At 34.4% G+C, this 23,592-nt stretch overlaps 1 protein-coding gene across 9 annotated transcripts in view; it reads left to right on the top strand.

Moving 5' to 3' along the window:
- Window positions 1-23,592, top strand: part of LOC150097938 (protein Jade-1-like) — a 335,931-nt gene that overhangs the window by 104,779 nt on the left and 207,560 nt on the right. For all 9 annotated transcript variants that reach the window (XM_090405951.1, XM_090405944.1, XM_090405950.1 and 6 more), the window contains one exon: window positions 21,327-21,490. In XM_090405951.1, coding sequence (XP_090262077.1) covers window positions 21,327-21,490 — 164 coding nt within the window. The remainder of the gene's footprint in view (window positions 1-21,326; window positions 21,491-23,592) is intronic.

Genomic DNA, 23,592 nt, shown 5'->3' with positions numbered 1-23,592 from the left:
TTAAATCTACACGTTGAGTTATCTGGAGTCTTATTCAGATTTAGTGGATATTGAATCCTACATTATTTCAAAGCCGAATAGAGAAACTACAAAAGTTTCAGTGAAACTACAAAAGTTTCAGTGAAACTACAAAAGTTTCATACCGAATATAGAAACTATAAAAGTTTCGGCAGATCTAAGCGTAAGCAAACCTTTCATGACAGGAGCAACTCGTAGTAAAAGTGGAGTAATACTGATCACTATCCTTAGTTTTTCCCATAATGTAAAAGACATCTCCTAGTGGACATGCATAGCACCATACATCTCCACTAGGAGATGTGTTTTATATTATGGGAAATACTAAGGATAGTGATCAGAGCTTACCACATCTTTACTACGAGTTGCTTCTGTCATGAAAGGTTTGCTTACCCGTGGATCTGCCGAAACTTTTATAGTTTCTCTATTCGGCATGAAACTGTTGTAGTTTCTCTATTCGGCTTTGAAATCTCTTTGCAGAAAGAGCAGAGATCTCTTTCTACAACCAAAACTCTTCATAAGATTTCTTAAATTTTGGCATCAGCTCAAAGTCATTTTGCAGCTTAATTAGTTCTTCCTCCATGGCTCCCACTACCTCAGTATCGGAAAATGGATTTATTATCTAATCTGGAACTTCCAACGAAAGTAAATCCTTGATCTACTTGCCTTGTCAAGATGTACCTTCTTCAAATGTTCAATTATTCTGGAAGGCTTCATGGCCTCATTTGAGAAGACCCTTTCACAAATTGGCACATTGGCAGCTGCTGGTTTGTTGGTGCTGGTATACATCCATATTTTAGGTAAGAAATGTAGGCAGTATAAAGCTATACTGCCTACATTTCTTCTTTGACGTATCTGCATCTGCCATTTCTATTCTGGAACATGCAGAAATAAGCGTGCGTACATACATATTTGAAAGCAGTTTTTATAAATAATAATCTTTATCTTTATATCCTCACAATATAACAGAACTTATAATTTGCCAAGCTGTGACACAATACTTACATAGCTAAACGCTTCACATTTTTGTTCAGTAAATAAGAATATGGGAAAATACATTATAACACACTAAATTCTGAAGGACCACTTCAGAAATTACTAACAACAAACTCGAAAAATATCTTGGAAAACAACAAAAAATGTCTTGAAAACAACAACAATAATAATAATGATAATAATAATCAAACAGCCGCAAACCGCCCACTTTGGGAACCACTGCTCTACACAAATCACTTCAACCTGCAGAACATCAACTGATCTCCAAGCCATCCTCCAATGGGGTTCAGATAACCTCATCAACTTCAATGCTAGCAAAATCCAGTTCTGTCTTATTTCTCACAAAAAAAACCCCCATTTTTCTCCTAGTATTACCTTTTGCAACACTCAAATTTCCAGACAAGATGAGATTCTCTTCTTGGAATCACCCTGACATCAAGCCTCACCTGGCATAAACACATCACAACTATTGCATCCTCAGCTTCTAAAAAAAAAACAAATTAGGATTTCTCTTTCACCCAAGACATTACTTCACCTCTGACCAGCTGTTAATCTTATACAAATCGCAAATCCACCCAGCCATTGAATACTGCTCTCACATGGAGTTGGACCCTAAGAGCCCCCTGAAAATGCTTGACTCAATACAGAGGGCAATTAGATTGATTAATAACCCACCTCTTACCAAATCACTCCTCCCACTTTCACACTGTCCTTTGGTTTCTGCAATATGTGTATTCCATAAATATTTCCATGGCAAATGTTCAGCTGAAATAGTGCTGAGTGGGGAAATTATTGATGCTAAGTCCATTGGAACATGTGCAGCTGCTGCCCAACATCCCTTCATAGTACACTGTGAAACCCACAGAACATTTCCTCCTCCTTCATCCCTGCTACTGCTGTATTGTGGAACAGTCTCCCCCCCCCGTGTTTCCCAATGAATGCAATATACAGGCTTTTAAATCAAATGTAAACAAGTTTCTCCTTTCCCAACCCACTACCCACACATGGTACTAATGTACTATAGGTTGATTATATATAATGTACTATAGATATCCAACCTCTCGTGTATGGGCTTAATATAAAAAAAAAATCTTTTGTTAGATCCTTCCCAACATCATTAATGTAAAGACTGAATAATAATGGAACAAGGACTGATCCCTAGGATACAACACTCGTCACCTAAAATCTTGCCTCTCCCACCTATCCATCACTTTTTTATATGGCATTCAGCCATACTCTTAATCCAAATTAATAGCTTATATTCCATTTTCATATTCTGCTGCTTATTGCACTAGCCTCCTGTATATCCTTTTAGAAGCATGAGTGAAGTCCAGAAGTATCATGGTGTATTCCAGCTGTATAACTCAACTGTAACATTATAAAATGTGAGCAAGTTACTAACATAACCTTCCCTTAGTAAATTCATGCTGTTCATCGCAATGTATAGTTCCTCTGTCCACCCATTTCTGTATGTGAGGTCCTACCAGCATTTCCTAGATTTTCACCACCATTCCAGTTAGACACATCATTCTGTCCACTCCTGTGGGATCTTTCCTATGCTGAGATTCAATATGAAGCATTGAGAGCTCCATATTGCTTACTTCAAAGTTTTTTTTATTTATTTTATTCGTGTGGGGTTTACCCCGTTCCTCGACCACCCCTTAGGACTGATTGAGCCCTCCTAATGATAACTCTTAGTAAAATGATGTTAATTAGTTAAACCATCTCTACTGCATTTACAAGCATACCATTGCATCCAGTAGCATTAATCTTTCACATTCTTTCTTTTATTCTTACTTTTTCTTGTAGCATAATATTAGAATTCTTTTGGGTTGACTTTGGCTTGCAGAGCCAATTTCTTTTTGTACTCTGATTTAGCTTTCCATACAATACTTATAATTCATTTGTATCTTAAAATTTTATAACTGACATCTTTATGCAAATAGTATTACTTCCACATAATGTTTTTCTTAAGAATCTCTTAATATGATTGCATATCCATTTCCCCTCCTGCCATATTTATTCTCCAAATTCTAGGATTACATCATTTAAGTGTCTTTTAATGCTTCCTATGCATTGCTGATATTTTTCTCATCTAGAAATCAATACCATTAGCCTAAACCCAATATTCTCCTCATTTGGTCATAATTTGCTGCTTTATAGTTCAGTATGTAACATTTTCTGAATGGAACATCCATATACACTGAGTTACTTCTCAGGTCAGTACGTCACCATTCATTGCAGAATAGTTGCATCTTTAACTGACGTTCCCTCTGAACTAATTAGGTCTGACACTCTTTAACCTTTAGTTCCTTCTGTCACATGCTGCTTGATAAAATTGCCCGCCAGCAGCTCAATAAATTTGACTTCATAGTTATGAAGAGATTTCGCTGCTACTCAATGTTTAGAACCATGATGTGGTGTTTGGACTTGTTTAGCATCCATCAAGTTGATTTGGCAATGCATTTCATCACCAGCAACTGATCCACCAGTAGGTCTGTAACAACATCCTCACCATGTGTTTGCTCCTTTTTTTTTAGACTCCACCTCATGCCAAATAGCTTCAAACTCACTACTATATGGAAATTTTTTACTGATATTGCAAACATAGCTTTCTACCTTAACTAGATGCAAATCATTCAATTTTATTAGCAGAACCTCCACCACCCTCCTATCCTAAAATACTCTACTCTATATGTGCACTACCAGTTAGCAGTATCTTTCTCTGAGAGCCATTTCTCACTAATGTATATGATCTACATCTACTATTTATTCACCAAGGAAACAAGCTTGACCCTTTTGTTCCTGATATCCTGGCTTGTGCACATTATTAGTTACCTCCAAGCTTGTATGTACCCTCACTCCTGTAGTCTGAATGACTCAGTTGGACAACTTATAGATCTCTGTTCATACCTAATGCCTCACTATGTGCAAACATCCTTGCACATAGTAAATAAGTTCAAATTGAAAGAGCATGTACTCAGCTTTTCATTATAGTTGTCTCCATGATTATGCACATCCATGTTGTAAACCGTTGCAAAACTTAGTTGCTCTAATGCATAGATTCTCACCATTCCTTATTATTATGATCTAGTTTCCCTGATTTTCCCTATTAAGTCTCATATCAATTAATAATTTTTTCAAACTCCTGATACCAAACACATTCGAGAGCAGTCCATCCCTCTTATATAAATCAGGTTTTTCTTTCAAAATTGCTCCTCACATCTACTTACAACCAAAAAAAAAAAAACAAAGCATTTCAATGTGGTTAGGGTGAATCTGTGAGTTGAGAGAGAGCTATCAATCAGATTTCCCTTTTCTGGACTGTTTCAACCACTATTAGGAAGATTTTAGTCATCCACCCCACTGTGTGAGCAGTTTTCCATTGTTAGGCAGATTTAGGTTTTATCTAGTGTTAGCAGTTATACTGGTGAGAAATTTATATCTTGAGCAGAATATATCTAGCTATTTTGAGATTGAAGAAGCTAAAGACTGAGATATATTTGTGTCAAGAAAAGCTAGAGTTAGTCAACCCATGAAGGGAGATCTCATGTTTGGAGAAAGGTGTTATAAAAAATTAGGAGAATTATGATCTTTCTTGTGAGAAATAAGACAGTATGTATTATGTTTTGGTAGCATTGAAATCTACAAGATTATACATGCTCCACAGTGAAGAATAGCAAGGAGATAAGAGCTTAAGCACTTGTTATAGAAGATGTTGCACACTACATGGTTTGGCAAATGAAGAATGGTGTATACATTCATCAGCAAAGCTATCGATAGAATTTGAGGTCATTTGTACACTATTAAAAGGGAGTAGGAAAAAGTACAAAGCCTTGGGGTATTTCAGGAATGGTGTGGAAATTTGAGGAGAGGAAGCCTTCTGTTGTGACAGGTAGTGAACACCCATTGAGTCCCTGCATGTGGGAGCACCTTCTTGAGGTGAAGATGTCCCTTTTTGTATCCCTTTCTTCTCTTGTTCTTTGCTGATTTCTACTGTCTTGACTTTTCTGGCTTTCATACTGCCATCACACGATTCACTGCCTTGCTGCTGTGTTTATTATGGCAGACCTATAGACATCTAGAAAGTGAGAACTTGATGTGCATGAACTTTGTCAGCAAGGTAGAATTGTGACTAGCCCAGCCAGAATCAATTAACTGTTGGGTTGCATGCAAGGGTAAATGTTATTCCAGTAGGTCTCCTTTCCTATGATCCAGGTACAGTGTACGATACTTGCTGTAGTGCTTGTATAGTATCTGGGATAGCACAGGTGTTCTACCTTCAAGTGCAGTTAGTTGCTCACCAGGTAGCAGGCATGCATGTGTGTGGCTTCAGTAGGTGGAAGCTGTACCATCGAATCTCTCCATCTCTGATAATGAATTTGTGATCTTCAAATTTATCGGAGGCCTTCACTAGGCCTTAGTCATGTCCAGAAAGTATTGACACATTTAATGATCCATAGAACAGGAAAAACAGAAAGCCAGATACCTTGATTAATATATCATCATTTCTCATAATTCGTTCAGCAGTTAAACACCCTATTAGGGAATCTTTCTTTAGCAAGTTTTTTACCTTGGGTACTATATGTTAAAGATACCAAGCAATTTTATAAACTTAGTTTTAATCCTTTTTCCTAAGTAAAGGTAAAATAGGTATAGGTAAAATTTATAAGTTCTGCATTACTTCACCCTTGGCATCTCAGGGTCTGGCTCTCACTGACGAGACCTCAATAAAGGTCGAAACCGGTCTGGGTAGTGGCCCTTCCCTTAATGCATAGCATCGTACATGTCTGCAAGGAGATGTGCTTTGCATTATGAGAGATACTAAGGAAAGTGATCAGATCTTATTCCACCTTTACCATGAATTGCCTCAGACCTGAAAATACTTCAGGCACAAATTTGACTTATCTGTCTGTTTGCTTACTTGGGAAAAAGGATTAAAATCAAGTTTATAAAATTGCTTAGTATCTTTATAATCTTTCTTTATCCAGAATGGTTTGAAGAATTAGCAGGAAGTCTGCGGTTGTAAAGAAACTGTTAAACATCCACAAAATATTCAAAGCAACTTCTTCAGGCAACACGAGTTGGAGGAATATCGTGACTTATTTTTAACAGTATTAACAACACCAAACGAACTATTTCATAAAAAGATGTTTTATTAACTTGCTTATATTTCTCTGAGTTTCAATCAGCATCATCAGAGCACAACACAGTATGCGTATGCCACAGTAAGTGAAACAATACAATTGTAACTGACAAAAGATCTAAAGTCCTATTTTTGTGCTCTCTAATGTTCTAAAAGAAAAAAATTACAGCTATGTGGGAGTTGCTCTTAAGATAAGCCTCCCAAATTTTTGGCAAATTAAATTAATGCAACCATATTTGTTCAGGTTAAGAGAATTCTTCATAATATTTCGGATCTATAACGACTTCTAAATAGCACAGTAGTTTTCTTCCATCTAATCCTGTGTGAAGGTCCAAAGCATGGTCTGCCACTCCTGACTTGCCGTAATAATGGTAGCAAATGTATTTCTTATGCCAAAAATTTTGGACAAAAATTTGCAAAAAAATAAAATTTTTTATTTTATAAAATATATTTTTTTTTTTTTTTTTTGCAAAATTAGAGGGCACCAAAATAGGAATTTAGATCTTTTGTCTGTTACAGTTGTATTGTTTAACTTACTGTCATGTGTACATGGTTGTCTCTGATGATGCTGATTTGAAATTCTGTGAAATATAAACAAGTTAATAAAACATCTTTTTATAAAATAGTTTGTTTGGTGTTCTTAATACTGTTTTAAAAGTCATGAGTAACCATCAATATCTAAGCTTATCTGTTAGATTGGAGAATATCATCACTCTCATAAAACCTTAAGTTTTTCAAGACGACTGATATCAGAGTTGGACTTTCTTGATGGTCAAAACGAGATTTTTATAAAAGATCATGGAGCAGTAGTCATAAGATGAATTCTACGTACAGGTGTTAATTTTTGTAACAACTATGAATATGATCTTTACATTGAACTCTCCTAAACCCCAACATCAGTGAAATCAGACTTCCTCAACTGCCAGATTTGCATCTCAAATTCTTTGAGATGCCTCAAATGCTAGAATTACGACCCTGCTTGAATTGCTTGTTATGGATTTGTCATCTGTGTCTGATGTGGGGGTTAACATATTCGGCATACTACTGAGCAAGTTAAAGGTGAAAGGAGTTGATGGTACAACATGACAGAATTTCATACCAGCTGGGGCATCACCTTGTTAAACAGGGTCTTCATTGTTTTTGCCAGGGAACTAAGAATATCAGCTACTGGAACAAATCCTGAAACACTCACCCCAACTCAACATCAGAGTTCAAGATCGGTACTTTCAACATAAGAATCCTGAATGGCAAAGAAATGGAACTGGCTGAGGAATTGGATAAGTACCAGATCGACATAATACGGGTGACTGAAACAAAAAAAGACAAAAGCTGGTGAGATCTTTCTGAGAAATAAATGTGAAATGTTATACTCAGGCAATAATAATTAGAGAAAAGAAAGAGTAGCTATAGTAATCAACACTAAATACAAGGCTAATCTTCTCGAATGGCAGGCAATATCAAGTAGAGTAACGTGGGCAAATATCAGAATAGGGAACTGGACAATGAGACTTATTTGTGCCTATGGTCCAGATTGTTCTACTAAGATAGAAGTGGAGAAATTTTTTGAGACTTTATAAAAAGCAACTGACACAACGAAAAAAGAAAAGTTGGCCCTTGTTGGAGATCTAGATAGCAGAGTAGGAAATTATTGTCAGACATGCAGAAATATTTTGAGAAAATTTGGAGAAAAGAGCAAAGCTAATAATAATGTCAAATACCTGTTGGATTTCTGCTCAGGACATGGACTGGTTATTAGTAACACAACGTTCCAACATAAAAACTTGCATAAATTTGCATTGAGGGAAGGAATAAGAAAAGTCCCATTGACTATGCTATTGTTGATAGTAATGTTTTCTCACTGGTGCAGGACACTAAAGTGTACAGATATGAAATTGGAAGTGATCACCATTTAGTCTTGAGCAGGATTAAAATGAATTTCATATTGAAAAGAAGAACATGTAAAAAGGTTTTAAAGCGAATAAAAGTTGAGAAGCTCTCAGACTAAAGACTGTAGACTAAAATACACAAACATTATTCAAGAAAAAATGAAATAGTTTGAGAACAGGAACCAGACTTTGGCGATTCAGTGGCAAGTCCTGAAGAAAACATTTGATTGATTCAGCCAGAGAGGCAAGTGGTGAAGTTGTGTGCAAAGATAGAAAAATCAGAACTCCATAGTGGACACAGGAAGTTAAACAGGCAGTGAAGGAAAAGAAGAAAGCATATTGAAAATTCCTGGAGAATAAGTCATCTTGTGCTCTTAGAGAATACACAGGCAAATGCAAGGAAGCATAACACTATGCAAAACTAGCTAAACAAAAGTTTAGCTAGTTTTACACGTCATGGGTAGACTTTAGCAAGAACATAGAAAATAAATAAAAGGAAGGTGGCAAAATATTCTGGAGACTGTTGAAAAGCTCAGAAATGGAGGAAAGATTGCTGTAAAAGGAATTAGAGATGATAAAGGTGACTTGAAAACTGGAGGAAAAGATATCCTTGATGTATTGGAGTAATTACTTCGAAAAATTGCTAAATGAAACCAGCAGTGACAGCACAGTGGTAAAAAAACACTCAGTAGGCATGCAATCAGGAATACATATTCATACTTGAAGTAGAAAAAGCTATCAAAAGTCTGAAATGTTCAAGTATGGAAAAATAAAAGTCTTGCAATGGCTGCACTGCATAGTTCAGAAGGCCTGGACAGAGGAATGAATTCCAGATGATTGAAGTAGAGCTCTTATAGTACCCATATACAAAAAAAGGAAATAAAACCGAATGTGAGAATTACAGAGGTATTTCTCTACTGAGTGAGTATTCCTTGTAATATTTATGCAAGTCTACTTGAGAAATGGTTTAGAATGATTGTGGAAGGGAAGCTTGGTGAAGAACAAGATGGATTCAGGCCAAATGGAAGCTATCAGGATCAGGTTTTCATTTTACGACAAATAGTTGAGAAATCATGGGAATATAACAAAGATCTGTATTTAAGTTTTGTAGTCCTCCAAAAGGCATATGACAAGGTGCCAAGAGAAAAGCTATTCAAAACGCTACAGTTATATGGTGTCAGTGGGGTATTATATTAAGCAATACTTTGTTTTTATTTGAGTTGTAAGTCAGCAGTTAGAATTGAAGGAAGAATAGGAAGATGGTTTGAAATAAAATCTGGTATCAGACAAAGATGTACATTATCCTCTCTGTTATTCATTATCTATATGGATCACATTATGCAGGAAAGCAGTATTAAACCTGATATCAAAATTGGAGATGTTAATCTCAACTCTTTACTTTATGCAGATGATGTTATATTTTTAAATAAATCCAGTACAAGTCTGCAGGATTCCTTGACTAAATTGAATAACCTTGTAATAAGTTTGGTATGAAAATCAGCGATAACAAGATGGAGACAATGAAAATAGGCAGAAACATTGAAAATATCAACTGCATTGTGAATGGAGAACCTATAGAACAAGTAATACATTTCAGCTACTTGGCACAATTTTTAGTGAAGACAGTAAATTAAATATGGAAATAGACAACAGAATCAACAAAGCTGGTATCGTAGGAAGTCAACTGAATAAATTTATATGGAATAAGAGAGAATTTAGTCAAAACACTAAATTAGCTGTATACAAGACTGTGTTCAAACCAATTTTAACTTATGGATCTGAGATCTGGATTATAAATAAAACACTTGAAGAAAGACTAGAGACCACAGATATGAGTCTCGAGAAAGATTAGGGACACGAACAAATGGCATCAATGGTAATATAATATTAAAAACAAGGATATTAGGAAAGAACTTGACATTGTTAGCAGAGCTAATCTCAGGTGTATGGTCACTTAAACAGAATGGAAGAGGAAAGATTAGCAAAAAGTGTTCTCTGCCAGGTTGGCAGGAAAAAGACCCAAATGAAGACCAAGATATAGGTGGATTGATACAGTAAAAAGTGCCTTAGAAGACAGAAATATAAGATCTGATAATGTTGGAGTCTTGACAGGTAACAGGATAGGAAGTTAATAATGATGTATGTTCTTCATGTAGTATTATGATAATATCCTGTAAACCACTTGATGGTGCATGAAAGGAATTTGATGATAAAAATCCCTGCTACAGCATAAGACAAATGGTCAAAAAATTCCTAATTAAACAAATATGTACATTAATACCCTGCCTTATTATGCTTTGCTTTATGATGATACTTATATGATGTTTTTAAATTATGATCCCATTTATAGGATGCTGACTGATGGGTAGTTTTTTTGTGAACAGTTTATGTATGTAATGATGGTTGCTTACTGAACTCTGTCTCTTTCTCTCTCTGCTTTGCTGCAACTATAAACTGTTTATAACTTATTTTATTGTAGTTAATAATGGTAGATAAAATTCAAAGTGAGGATGCTGTTGTATCCAAGGGAAAAGAAGGAACATAAACATATTACACTAGATACTAATATTAAAATTATTAAATTTATTGGCAGCATGTTGAACACTTAGATAGGTTTCAGGCTAAACTTAGCTTGCACTATTGGTATTATAGTTGTTACAAAGATCAAGTTCTTAGTGAGTGTAAAGTGCTACACTAATTAATACCACAGTTATTTAAGTGCTGTGTGTGTGTGTGTACAAAAATTTTATGTATATATATACTGTCCAACCACACCTTGGCTAGCACAGTGCCAAGAAGAGTCAATTCATGTTGAAGGAGTGAAAGGAATAAGGTAGTGTATGAATTCATTAGAAACAAGCGAAATCACATACTTTGTACGTAAAATATTCCAAATGTTGTACAAGCAAAATAGTTACCACCTTAAAAACTAGAATTTTCATAAAAGAAAAGCTAATTTTCCAAAGTATAATAATAAATACTCATTGATTACCCTATTATCGAATGGATTCACTTTCTTATCTCATGTGCAGAAGTGTCAAGAGGTCTCACATCTGTTGTCAGACAGTATATATATATGTATGTCTATATATGTATGTATATATATATGTATGTATATGTGTATATATATATATATATATATATATTATCGTTCATATTTACTTGGTAGATAATGTTATAAAAAATTATTTTGAATGACTATATACCGAGAATAAAAAAGAAAAGGTTTAATGTTAAGATACTACTAGTTTCATTGAATAAAAAAGAAAAGGTTTAATGTTAAAATACTACTAGTTTCATTGAATAAATCAACTTCTTCAGGTATCACAGGCAAAGAATTATATAAAAAATAACAGAGACATGATAAAATTACATCAACAGATCTAGTATAAAACATGATAGTACTATTGTGTTTTACATCAACAGATCTAGTATAAAACACAATAGTACTATTGTGTTTTATACTAGATCTGTTGATGTAATTTTATTATGTCTGTTATTTTTTATATAATTCTTTGCCTGTGATATCTGAAGAAGTTGATTTATTCAATGAAACTAATAGTATCTTAACATTAAACCTTTTCTTTTTCATTCTCAGTATATAGTCATTCAAACTAATTTTTTATTTATATATATATATAAGGTAACCAAAAAAGTTAGTTTGTTTTTGGTAGAGTTCACTGCAATAACTTGTTTTATTTTATAGTGGTTTGCAGAGTGCAATTTTTTATGTGCATCATAAGGCACAGATATGCGTCACTCTATTGGTGCCTTCTAACTTGGTGTGTATCCTTGTTTTCTGTGACTTTGAACCCTTTTAAAATTTCAGTTGAACCTGGTGTAATTCAGGCTTGTTTGCTTTACAAATTTAAATTCGGTTAGAAGGCTTCAGAAGCATTCCGTAAGATATGTGCCGCATTTGGAAAAGATGCGGTAGCAGAATGTACTCTGTAGAAATGGTTTAAAAAATTTGTTTCTGGTGATGAATCACTTGAAGATGCACCACGTTCAGGAAGACCCTTCATTATTGATAATGAAGAATTACGTGCTGCTGTTGAAAATTATTCAAGATTAACTTCTCAAGAACTTTCACAAACGTTTAACGTGAGTGGTGAAACAATTCGTTTACACTTGAATCAACTGGGAAAATCATGGAAGGTAAGCAGATGGGTCCCACATTCATTATCAGATGACAATAAACTTCAGAGGCTATTAATTTGTTCTTCACTTCTTTCTTGTCCTAAAAATGAGACCTTTTGGATTACTTGCTCACTTGTGATGATAAATGGATTTTGTATTATAACAGGAAGCGAACTTGTCATTGGTTGCTACCAAACAATCCTGTACCACTACGAGTTTCTCACTGCAGGCCAAACAATTATGGCCAAGATCACTCGAGCGCGTGCAGGATGCATTACTTCAGAAACAGCCTTCAGGACTAGTTGATTGGAAGAAAGCTCTATTCTTACAGACAATGCAAAACTTATCTGTGAGAAGATTTGGGCTTTAGGATGGGAGATACTCTTTCATCCTCCATATTCTCCTGACATTTCTCCAAACGATCATCACCTTTTTTTGGCGTTAGACAATCACATGTGCAATAGACAGTTCCACAATAAAACAGAGATTGAAGTGGAGGTTACTAGGTTTATTACTTCTAAACACTATACATTTTATAAAAGCAGAATTTACAAACATTGGGAAAGAGTTGTAAATTATGAAGGTGCTTGCTTTAATTAATACAACATTTTATGAAAATTCCTACAGTTGTTTAATTTTTATTATGAAAAACCACATGAACTTTTTTGTAAATTAGGAATTTGTTTGCTGTCTTATGATATAGTGGTGGTGGGGAGTTTAAAATACTTTTGTTATTCATATTTTAATTGTTTCATTGGCAATGTACTAAAGATGCCTTAAATACTAAGGCAAAAGTTTATATCTATTAAATTTATTTTCTTGTAAGTTTTAGTTTGTTTATTTTTTAATGTCATTGCAGTGGACATACCTGTTCTGAAAGCAGTTATCCAACACCAAAGAGGTGTATGGCAAAATCAACGAAATTAAAGGCAGATTTATTGCCCACTCATTTTCAGTTCTGAAGCAGAATTGAATTATTCCTGACCCAAAAGTAGTTGGAGAGAGCTTTGAAACATCAGCAGTATCTACTTACTACTGAATTCCTCGTCCTAAAATGCCAAGCAGAAAAATATCAAATTCTGTTTACTTTAATGGCTCAAAAATTTACAACAAGTTGGTCAAGAAACAAGGACTGGAAGCTGCTTTGCTTCAATGTTGACCATCTGCTGTATTACAATATGACATGTATTATGAGATGATCAAACACATCACAATATTCCATGGATTCAAAAGATATATTTCAGTGATTACACCACATTTTTTATTATTCAGTTATACAAAATACTGAAATAATAGTTCCCGACAAGTTTCATAAATCGTAGGATTTACATCTTCAGGGGGGTAAATAGTATAACTTAAAGTTTAAACAAGAGAATTAATAAATACAAATCATAACCATCTGGCTATTCATAAACTCAAATAACAGAATGCAGATATAAAACATTATTGACGTTGAACAATACTGGACGATGTCACGTATTCTTGTTCTCGTTCATACAGTCCGAGCTCAGATTGAGGTAGATTTTTTATTAGAGCTGACCACACTTGATGAAGAATTAAACCTTGATTTTTATTGCATTGGGTTGGGTTTTTTAGCATATTAGCAGCTTCTTTAAATTTTCTTATGTAACTGTTGTTTTCTATGTATAATATCGTCGTTTTTTGCCAGAGTACATCGTGTCCAGTGGAAGTGATATGGAAAGCAAGACCCATTTTTTGTTCTCTTTTGTATTGTACATCTTTTTGGTATTCAGCCATGCGTATTTCTCCAGATCTTCCTGTCTGTCCTACGTAGCAAATCCCGCAAGAGCAGTGGATTTTGTAGACTCCTGGTTTTTTAAGAGGATGATGAGGTGGTTTTGGTGGATCTAGAAATCTTGAAATTTTTTCATAGGATGGAAGGCTACTTTTATGTTGTGTTTGTTCAATAACTTGGCTAGCTTATCTGTAACATTTTTGATATAAGGAAGTGAGATTGCGTTTTTGTAATCCTGTTTTATTGTGTTGTTTGTTGGAGGCATTTTAAGAATTCTCTTGATGGTTTTTGTTTCATATCCATTCTGTTGGAGGATTTGTGTTAAGTATTTTAGTTCTTCATTACATCTTTCTTGTGTGCTGGAGATATTGTATGCTCTGTCTCAAAGAGTTTTAATTAAGCTTATTTTTTGTGAAGGATGGTAGTGTGAGGTTGCATTTAGAAATCTTCCAGTGTTTGTCGGCTTCCTATATACTGAGAAGGAGAGTTTACTTTCTTCATTAACTTCTAATAGAATATCCAGAAGAGGAAGTTTTTTATTTTCTTCTTGTTCTAAAGTGAATTTTATGGTATTGTGCAAATTGTTGAGATAATCTTTGAAATTGATAAGTTCATCTGTTGTTCCATTGAATATGATGAAAATATCGTCCACATAGCATAGCCATATTTTTGGTTTTTTTATGGTAATTCTTAAGAGCATTGTTTTCAAATTTTTCCATAAATAGGTTTGCTAATACCGGAATATTTCCTATTTTATAGGAAGCCGACAGACACTGGAAGATTTCTAAATGCAACCTCACACTACCATCCTTCACAAAAAATAAGCTTAATTAAAACTGTTCGAGACAGAGCATACAATATCTCTAGCACTCAAGAAAGATGTAATGAAGAACTAAAATACTTAACACAAATTCTCCAACAGAATGGATATGAAACAAAAACCATTAAGAGAATTCTTAAAATGCCTCCAACTAACAACAAAATAAAACAGGATTACAAAAACGCAATCTCACTTCCTTATATCAAAAATGTTACAGATAAACTAGCCAAGTTAATGAACAAACACAACATAAAAGTAGCCTTCCTTCCTATGAAAAAATTTCAAGATTTCTAGATCCACCAAAACCACCTCATCATCCTCTTAAAAAACCAGGAGTCTACAAAATCCACTGCTCTTGCGGGATTTGCTACGTAGGACAGACAGGAAGATCTGGAGAAATACGCATGGCTGAATACCAAAAAGATGTACAATACAAAAGAGAACAAAAAACGGGTTTTGCTTTCTATACCACTTCCACTAGACACGATGTACCCTGGCAAAAAAACAACGATGTCATACATAGAAAACAACAGTTGCATAAGAAAATTTAAAGAAGCTGCTAATATGCTAAAAAACCCAACCCAATGCAATAAAAATCAAGGTTTAATTCTCCATCAAGTGTGGTCAGCTCTAATAAAAAATCTACCTCAATCTGAGCTCGGACTATATGAACGAGAACAAGAACACGTGACATCGTCCAGTATTGTTCAACGTCAATAACGCATTGACGTTGAACAATACTGGATGATAATGCATTCTGTTATTTGAGTTTATGAATAGCCAGACGGTTATGATTTGTATTTATTAATTCTTTTATTTAAACTTTAAGTTATACTATTTACCCCCTGAAGATGTAAATCCTACAATTTATGAAACTTGTCGGGAACTATTATTTCAGTATTTTGTATAACTGAATAATAAAAAATGTGGTGTAATCACCGAAATATATCTTTTGAACCAATTAGCCACAGAAGTCTATGCCTGCAATTCCATGGATTATTTTCTCTTCCTCTACAATGGAATTTTCTGGGAGGATGAATTTACATATACTTGGTAAAGGATAATTATTATTGTATTTTATTTTTTATTACTGTATTTTGCAATCCTCTTTGCAACATACAATGCAGCTTTTGTAGATTTGGTCTGTTTAGGAACATGTATAAGAGATACATTCCTGAAATGTGAGAACATCTGGTTTCAGTGCTCTTTGACATGGAAAAAGCTTATGACATAGCCTGGAAATATGACATATTAAAAGACAAATGTCAGCAGCATCTTCCTGTTTGTATCAAAAACTTTCTCTTAAGCCAACTCTTCTAAGACTGAGTGGGAATCATCTTAACCATTTTGTCAAGAAGAGTGTTCCTCAAGTGACAGTCTTTGCTGATCAAGTTAACTCAGTTACCGAACAACTTTCCCCCCACAGTACGGCATTGCTTTATATGTTGATGACTTTGCAATTTACCATCATTCACATAACATGAGGGTCATTGAAAAACAACTTGAGCAGGTTATTGATCATATCTCTTCATGGACTCTTAGCAGTGGGTTCAGGTTTTCAGCAGAAAAGTGTCTGTGTGTATTTCTGCCAAAAATGCATCTTTGCCCAGACCTGGAGTTAAGAATTGGAGAAATTATTATTCTGATAACAACTAAGTCCAAGTTCTTTAGGACTCATCTTTGACAGAAAGTTTGCATTCTTTATCACACATTTGCCAACTGAAAAAGTGCAAGAGGTCAATGATTGTCCTTCGCACTCTATCCTTTTCCAAATGAGGTGCAGATCAGTCATCCTTACTTCACCTTTATCATGCACTTGTTTGATCAAAGTTTGATAATGAGTCCAAATCTGTGATTCTTCAAGGGAGAGTAGCCCGTAGTGGTTAGTTGGATCCTGTCCATTTTCAGGTTATATGAATAACTACTGGTGCATTTTGCACATCATCCATTCAGAGTTTGTCAGAGCAAATGAAACTGCTGTCTCGCTTCAACAAAAACTGCATATCTTAAATGTGTCCTAAAAATAGTCTCTTTCAAACCACTATGAGGACTAGGATTTTTTTCATCTGCATTGGGAAGCTCATTATTACACAAATCAGGCTGCCTTACCCCCATTCAGTATATATTCGAAAGAGTGTCAGCTGTTGGTATCAATGTGGACAACATTACCTGTACCAAGTATAACAGCATTCAGATTTGCACTATGCTGTGCAACCTCTCACTATCCGAGCTAAGAAAGTATTATACTCTATCACCCATTTATCTGCAGTCATTTCCACATTATACCCATTGCGATCCCCCTTGAATGCAGTAATTATGTAGATGAACTGTGCATGCCATTCAGCTTGCTCTTTTACACACAAACAAATGTATGATTTGTATAGACTCATTGAATTCTTTACAGGCCATCTCTTCTGTGTACAGCTGACATACATTGGTTTGTGAGGTTCTTTAACTGTTGTACAAAATGAAGATTATTAATTTTAATGTTCAGTTGTTCTGGATTCCCAGCCACATTGGAATGAAGAGAAATGAGACTGCATCTGCTAGATCTACTCATACTTATTCCATATAGTATTTGTCATTCCTGTATATAGACTATAAAATTAAACTTAATGAATGGCAGTCCTTGTGGCAAGAAGCACTAATTAATTGCATGAGATTAAGCCTGAAGTTAAGCATTGGCAGTCTAGTTGTAGAAAGAGAAGAGAGCAAGTGGTTCTTGCTAGGCTCTGCTCTGCATAGGTCCCACTTATCTTACACATTCTTATCTATTGATGACTGATGACCCATCTATGTGCAAGCAGTGAAATACACATCTTATCATTTGCCATATTCTGGTGGAGCAATTTCTTCACTTGAGAAAGGAATGAAATGTTTACTAATCTAGCCAAGTTGTATACACTCAGGCAGATTTTAACAGACTTGGACAAATTGCATACAGTTTTTAACTTTTTATAATGAATTAATTTATACAAACAGGTTTGATTATAAATTCTGTTTGTGTACATACCACATTGCTTAAGTTTTTTTTTTTTTTTTAACACATTGAACTGTCAATCTTTGGTTTAGTGCATTATGATCTTTTCTGTTCTTACAAAAGTAAACCACAAACCAACCACAAACTCTCATGCATTGATGAGTTTCAAGTATTGGTAGCTGGTAGAACTTATCTGCTAAAGAGTAATATGAAAGAAAACTCTAGCTGAAATCAGTAAACAAAGGAAATAGTGGGAACAGAAGAAATGGTGGGAAATCATATATCTGACAAAACACAAACGGATTGGTAGGAATCACACTTGAAGTGCACAACAAAATGACATGAAAAGTACAAATGCAAACAGTAATGGCAGTCATATAAGCAACAAGAACTAGAAGGATTTGAAATTACAAAAATGAAAATTCAAAATGAACATTTAAATTTTGGAATGTTACATTAGCTTAAATTAATTTCACTTAAATCTTCATAATCAGCTAAATATGCTGTACCATTAAAATCAAATATAACCCAAAAACTTGGCAGTTACAAAGAGGAGGGGATAAAGCTGATGAACAGCTAGCCTGCATTTGCCAGCCTAGTGTGTGTGGGGGGGAGATTTTTGAACAGCTTCCCAATTGGACAGACCTTTATTTAAGAGGAGCTTATGACAAACACAAAAGGATAAAACAAGGATATTTTATTAGTCATCTTTGAGTCTTAAGTATAACTAGTTTTGCTCTAACAAATTAGTGGCTTCATCAGGGTTTATAATAAGCACAAAAAATATGAAAAACTATCAAATAATAAAAAAAACGTTTTCAGTTTACCACTGAAAAATAGTTGCCAAAAATAAATCGATTTATTATCATCATCATAACACTAATTACGGGTATAGACCATATTGGTCTGTTCTGGTCTCATTATCCATCAAATATCCTTTTTTGAGGTCTACCCTCTTCTCTTTCTAATTGGCTTATTGATTTATCCTAAACATGAATTCATAGCTGCATGCCATGCGTTAGCCAGTGACAGCTAAAACTTAGCATAAATTCTGATTAGACAAGTTCAGTTTATTAAATTTGTTGTTGATATATTTTTAAAAGCAATCATTTTACATCAGTAATATGTTTATAAGTAGGCTTGTAAAGATAACCTGAAATGTGCTATTTTAAGAGATCTATAAAAGTTATTTTGTGTTTGCAGCAAATTCTGTAAGTAGTAATTCCCTTTTTGTTCACCCAAACCTGTAAAATTGTGTAGCCAGTTGAGGAAAATGATTTGTGGTTTAGTATTAGGATGCAATGTTATAGCTAGTAATTTAAGATTAGGTCTTTTAATCCCTAGAAATCTTGCACTACTCCTCCCCCATCTAGGAAAGGTTGTAAACCTCATTTGAGTACCTGCTGTAGAGACCACAAATATTATACTTTGTCTTCCAATAAACAGTGTTAGTCTGATTACAGGCAGTGAAAATAATTTTCCATCTTAACATTTACAAATATCAGTGTTCATGATGGGATTTCAACACGCTTTTTTTTTTCTTTTTTTTTATGTTGATATTCTTACTTGAATTTTTAAAAAAATCTAAAATAAGGCTTTCCATATTCTAAGAGATTTAGAATTTTGCACTCACTTAAAAAGTTCTTCCTCCCTTTTGTTGATGCTTTGTTTCTGTTCTTGTGATTGGCACTTCAATTATGACTGTTATCACCAGTAATGATGCCTTAAAAAAAAATAATAATACTGTTTGCCCTGAAGATCTGAGCAAATTTAGTTTTGAATCATCTTCCCCAGTTAGCTGTGGTACTCATTTGTAATAAATTTTATGCTATCTTTAACCTTTTTATCATCACTGTGCTTTGAGCACTCACACCTCAAAGACAGTCACACAACAGTCTGGATGAGTCCATTCATCCACATCAGATTTTGATTACTTGTATCCAAGATTCTCTGGCCTGGTTGGTAAACTTGTTTACATATCTGATTTGTAAATTATAGGCTGCAGGTTTGAATCATGACATGGATGTTTGTGATAGTCTTTAAATGGGAGATGAATTTCATTGTCTTGTGCAAGAACACTGATTTACTTAAATGACTTCAAGTTCCATGTTTGATCTCAATAGAAGAGTTAGATTTGTTTTATGTAGACATCACTTAAATTGGCCAATTTAAACAAGGCAATAAGAAAAATGTTAACATTTATTTCATAGAAATTTTTAAGATATGAGGAGACACACTGTATCTGATATTTTGGATTTTATGAGGCATTATTTATTACTTTTTAGCCCATCATGTAATTTCAGTAAATGAAAAACAGTATTAACCATTACACTGGCCATTACATGTTTACATGTTACTTGTAAAATGGATGCAAATATTTGGAAACAATTTGAATACCATTGAAATATCCTGGATATTGAGCATGAAATGTTTGATAGAATCCATCCATCCATGTGGTCAGTTTAATGGCTGATAACTTAAACGTTTTTATAATAAGAATGATGAATACCCTTAGGAATTAGGGAATCTGAACTAAATAATTATATTTCCGACTATTTGCCTGCTTCTGTTTAGGAGTGCCCCAGTTTAAATGCCATTGGCTCTTTTCTCACGGATTCTTAGGGCATTGTAGATGTATATTTATCAATAAATATATGTTGCATAGAGGACAAGAAATTTGCACGTGCCTTTTTCTGGGTGTTGTGGCTCTTCTTTCGCATTGTCCAAACTACTGTGTGTGTGGGGGGGGGATTTTGGCAAGTGGGAGAATTGAAATAACAAATGGAAAAAACCCGGGTTTTTTTGAATAACATATACATACATATATATTATAAGGGATGGGCAGAGCATTTTTTATATTTATGAGGTGGGAAAGGGTGAAAGAGGTTGAAAACAGCAGCTGATTTTTAGGGGGGGGGTTGATGGGGTGCGGTCCGTTTAGACTATTCTTGGTCGTCATCTGAACACATAGAGGAAGTGGATGCTATCCACACACTATTCCCACACAGGAAGTTAGCATCCACTTCCTCCATGTGTTCAGACGACGACCAAGAATAGTCAAAACGTACCGCACCCTGTCAACCCCCTTCCCTCCCTCTAAAAATCAGTTGCTGTTTTCAACCCCTTTCACCCTTTCCCACCTCATATAAATATAAAAAAACGCTCTGCCCATCCCTTACATATATATGTATATATATGTTATTCAAAAAAACACCCAGGTTTTTTTCCATTTGTTATTTCAATTCTCCCACTTGCCAAAATCCCCCCCCCACACACAGTAGTTTGGACAACATGAAAGAAGAAGAGCCGCAACACCCAGAAAAAGATGTGTGCAAATTTCTTGTCCTCTATGCGACATATATTTATTGATAAATATACATCTACAATGCCCTAAGAATCCGTGAGAAAAGAGCCAATGGCATTTAAACTGGGGCACTCCTAAACAGAAGCAGGCAAATAGCCGTAAATATAATAGTTTAAGAGGAGTAACATGGGAGTTTTCTCAGAAATAATATCCATAATGAACTAAATAATATTAAAGTTCTAGGGTGTATGTGATTTGTAATGTTATAATTACTATTTTCCAGCTGTTCCGTAAAGATCTGATAAGTGCAATGAAGCTTCCAGATAGTGATCAGCTAGACCCAGAAGATTTCTGGTATGTTACAGATTCCTGGAAGCAAGAATGGGAAAAAGGAGTTCAAGTACCTGTTAATCCTGATGGACTAGGGCTGCCTCGTATAGGAATGAGGCAAGTCATTATCTCTTTTCCTTTTGGCTTCTTGTATGAGCTCTTTCATCATAGTTATGTACATCACTTGATATAGACTTAATGTATACTGGCATATTGATCTAGTGCATAATTCAGTAAACCTATTTCTAGCATGAAATCTTGTCTTGCTAGTTAAAAGAACATAAAAGTAAAGAAATCACTTTTCTATAGTGTGAATTCAAAATTCTTGTAAACTACTGTGGTCTTGACTCAAATCTGCCAAATTTCTTAAAACTTGTGCACCAGAACACCTGTCCTGTATCATCTCATTTATACTCAGCACCCATAGAGTGGAAGCAAGCCTATATTCAACCATTCCAGAAAAAAGGGGGAAATATACATATTTTATCAAACTATTAACCATAACCCACAACTTGGTTCTCTCTGAAAAGTCATTCAAGGTGAGAGCCAGCCTGCTTGATCAAATATGTACTGCATCTGCTTACTAACAAATAGGCTCCAGATTCAAATCTCACTGTATCTTAGATATTTGTGGGTCTTTTTGTGCTAGATGATTTTTGTTACCTATGGTGAGAAAATTACCATGATTATTGAAGGCTGAAGTAATATGAAAGGGATACATGTTTGTCTATAGAGGAGATTACTAAATTTAGCCTTTAATTTATCCATAGTACTAAATACACTATATGGTAACAAGTTTCCTAAATGAGATTAACATAAAAAATGATAATTAAAGACCCCTGTTATGGATTCAGTATAATTTAGAGCAAGATAATTCAAGAAAAAAGAGAATTAAAGATTAGAAGAGAGAGATTTCTGTAGAAATGAAAGAACGGTATAGAGCAAAATGCAATGCAATAAGGCATTTAGGAGAGACAAATCGAAATGGCTAGAGGAACAGCGTGAGGATATCAATAAATACTGTAGTGAATGTAGAACAAGAGACGTATATAAGATGATCAGAAACATAAACAAGAAACTGAGTTCAAAGCAGAGAACCATAAATAATGAAAATGATGAAATCTTGATGAACATAGAAATAGGAGAGAACATAGAAATATGAGTAGGCATATTTCAATAATTATAATACTGGAATTAACTCACGTAAACTATTATTTATTAGTATAATTTGTGCCTGAGTATCACAGGCATCTTCAGTACAAAGTCTAAAGAACAATATCTGACAATTCCAAAAGGCACCACCTAAGTAGCTAATGTAAGATAACTAAAAACAGGTCATTAAATTTCTAACTTATTAAAAAATAATAAAATAAAGTAAAATAAATAATTGAATAAAATAATATATATATATATATATATATATATATATATATATATATATATATATAATACTTTTTTATCTAATGGTTATAAGAATTCATTCATTAAAAAAAGCTTTTAGCAGTTTTGTTATCTCTACCTCTTCAAATACAGAAGAAATAACTCATATTCCTATTCCTTATGTGAAAGACATTAGTGAACACACATCAAAAGTTTTTAAACCACTAAATATTTTTGTTGCCTTTTGCTCAATCAGAAAAATCTCCATCTTTCTCACCTTCTCCAAAGGACAAGCTTCCACATCTCAATCAGCAAGGTGTCTACCAGATTCCTTGCTCTTGTGGATTATCTTATTTTGGACAAACAGGAAGATCTACTTTTATTTGGCTAGAAGAACACAAGTCTTATATTGAATACCTTGAACCTGAACAGTCTGGACTTGCAGAGCATGTCATCAACACTAGGCATAGTTCATTGGAAAAAGATGAGTCCTTCACAAAAGTCAGTTCCTCATGGAAACGGCTTTATAAAGAAACATGTGAAACTTTACTGCACTCTCCTAAACTTAAACAGATCCGATGGTCTATGTCTATCCCCTTTGTGGGAGATGGTACTTTTTAACTCAGCTAATCTTTCCTAACTTTTTTTTGTGTATGTATGTACACACACACACACACACACACACACACAAGGGTAGTCTGAAAAGTTCTTGGCCTAACAATGAAAAAACGAATTTATAATTTCCAAATTATTTTTATTTTTCGACACAATCTTCCTTAAGACTAATACATTTATTTCTGCGATGCTCCAGCTCCATTATCCCATCCCTGTAGTAGCTC

Source organism: Typopeltis vanoorti, chromosome 16, assembly GCF_054136105.1.
Source record: "Typopeltis vanoorti isolate ZY-2024b chromosome 16, IOZ_Tvanoo_1.0, whole genome shotgun sequence".
Lineage (NCBI taxonomy): Eukaryota > Metazoa > Arthropoda > Arachnida > Uropygi > Thelyphonidae > Typopeltis > Typopeltis vanoorti.
The sequence above is the reverse complement of the archived record's forward strand: the minus strand, read 5'-3'. Positions and strand labels throughout refer to the sequence as shown.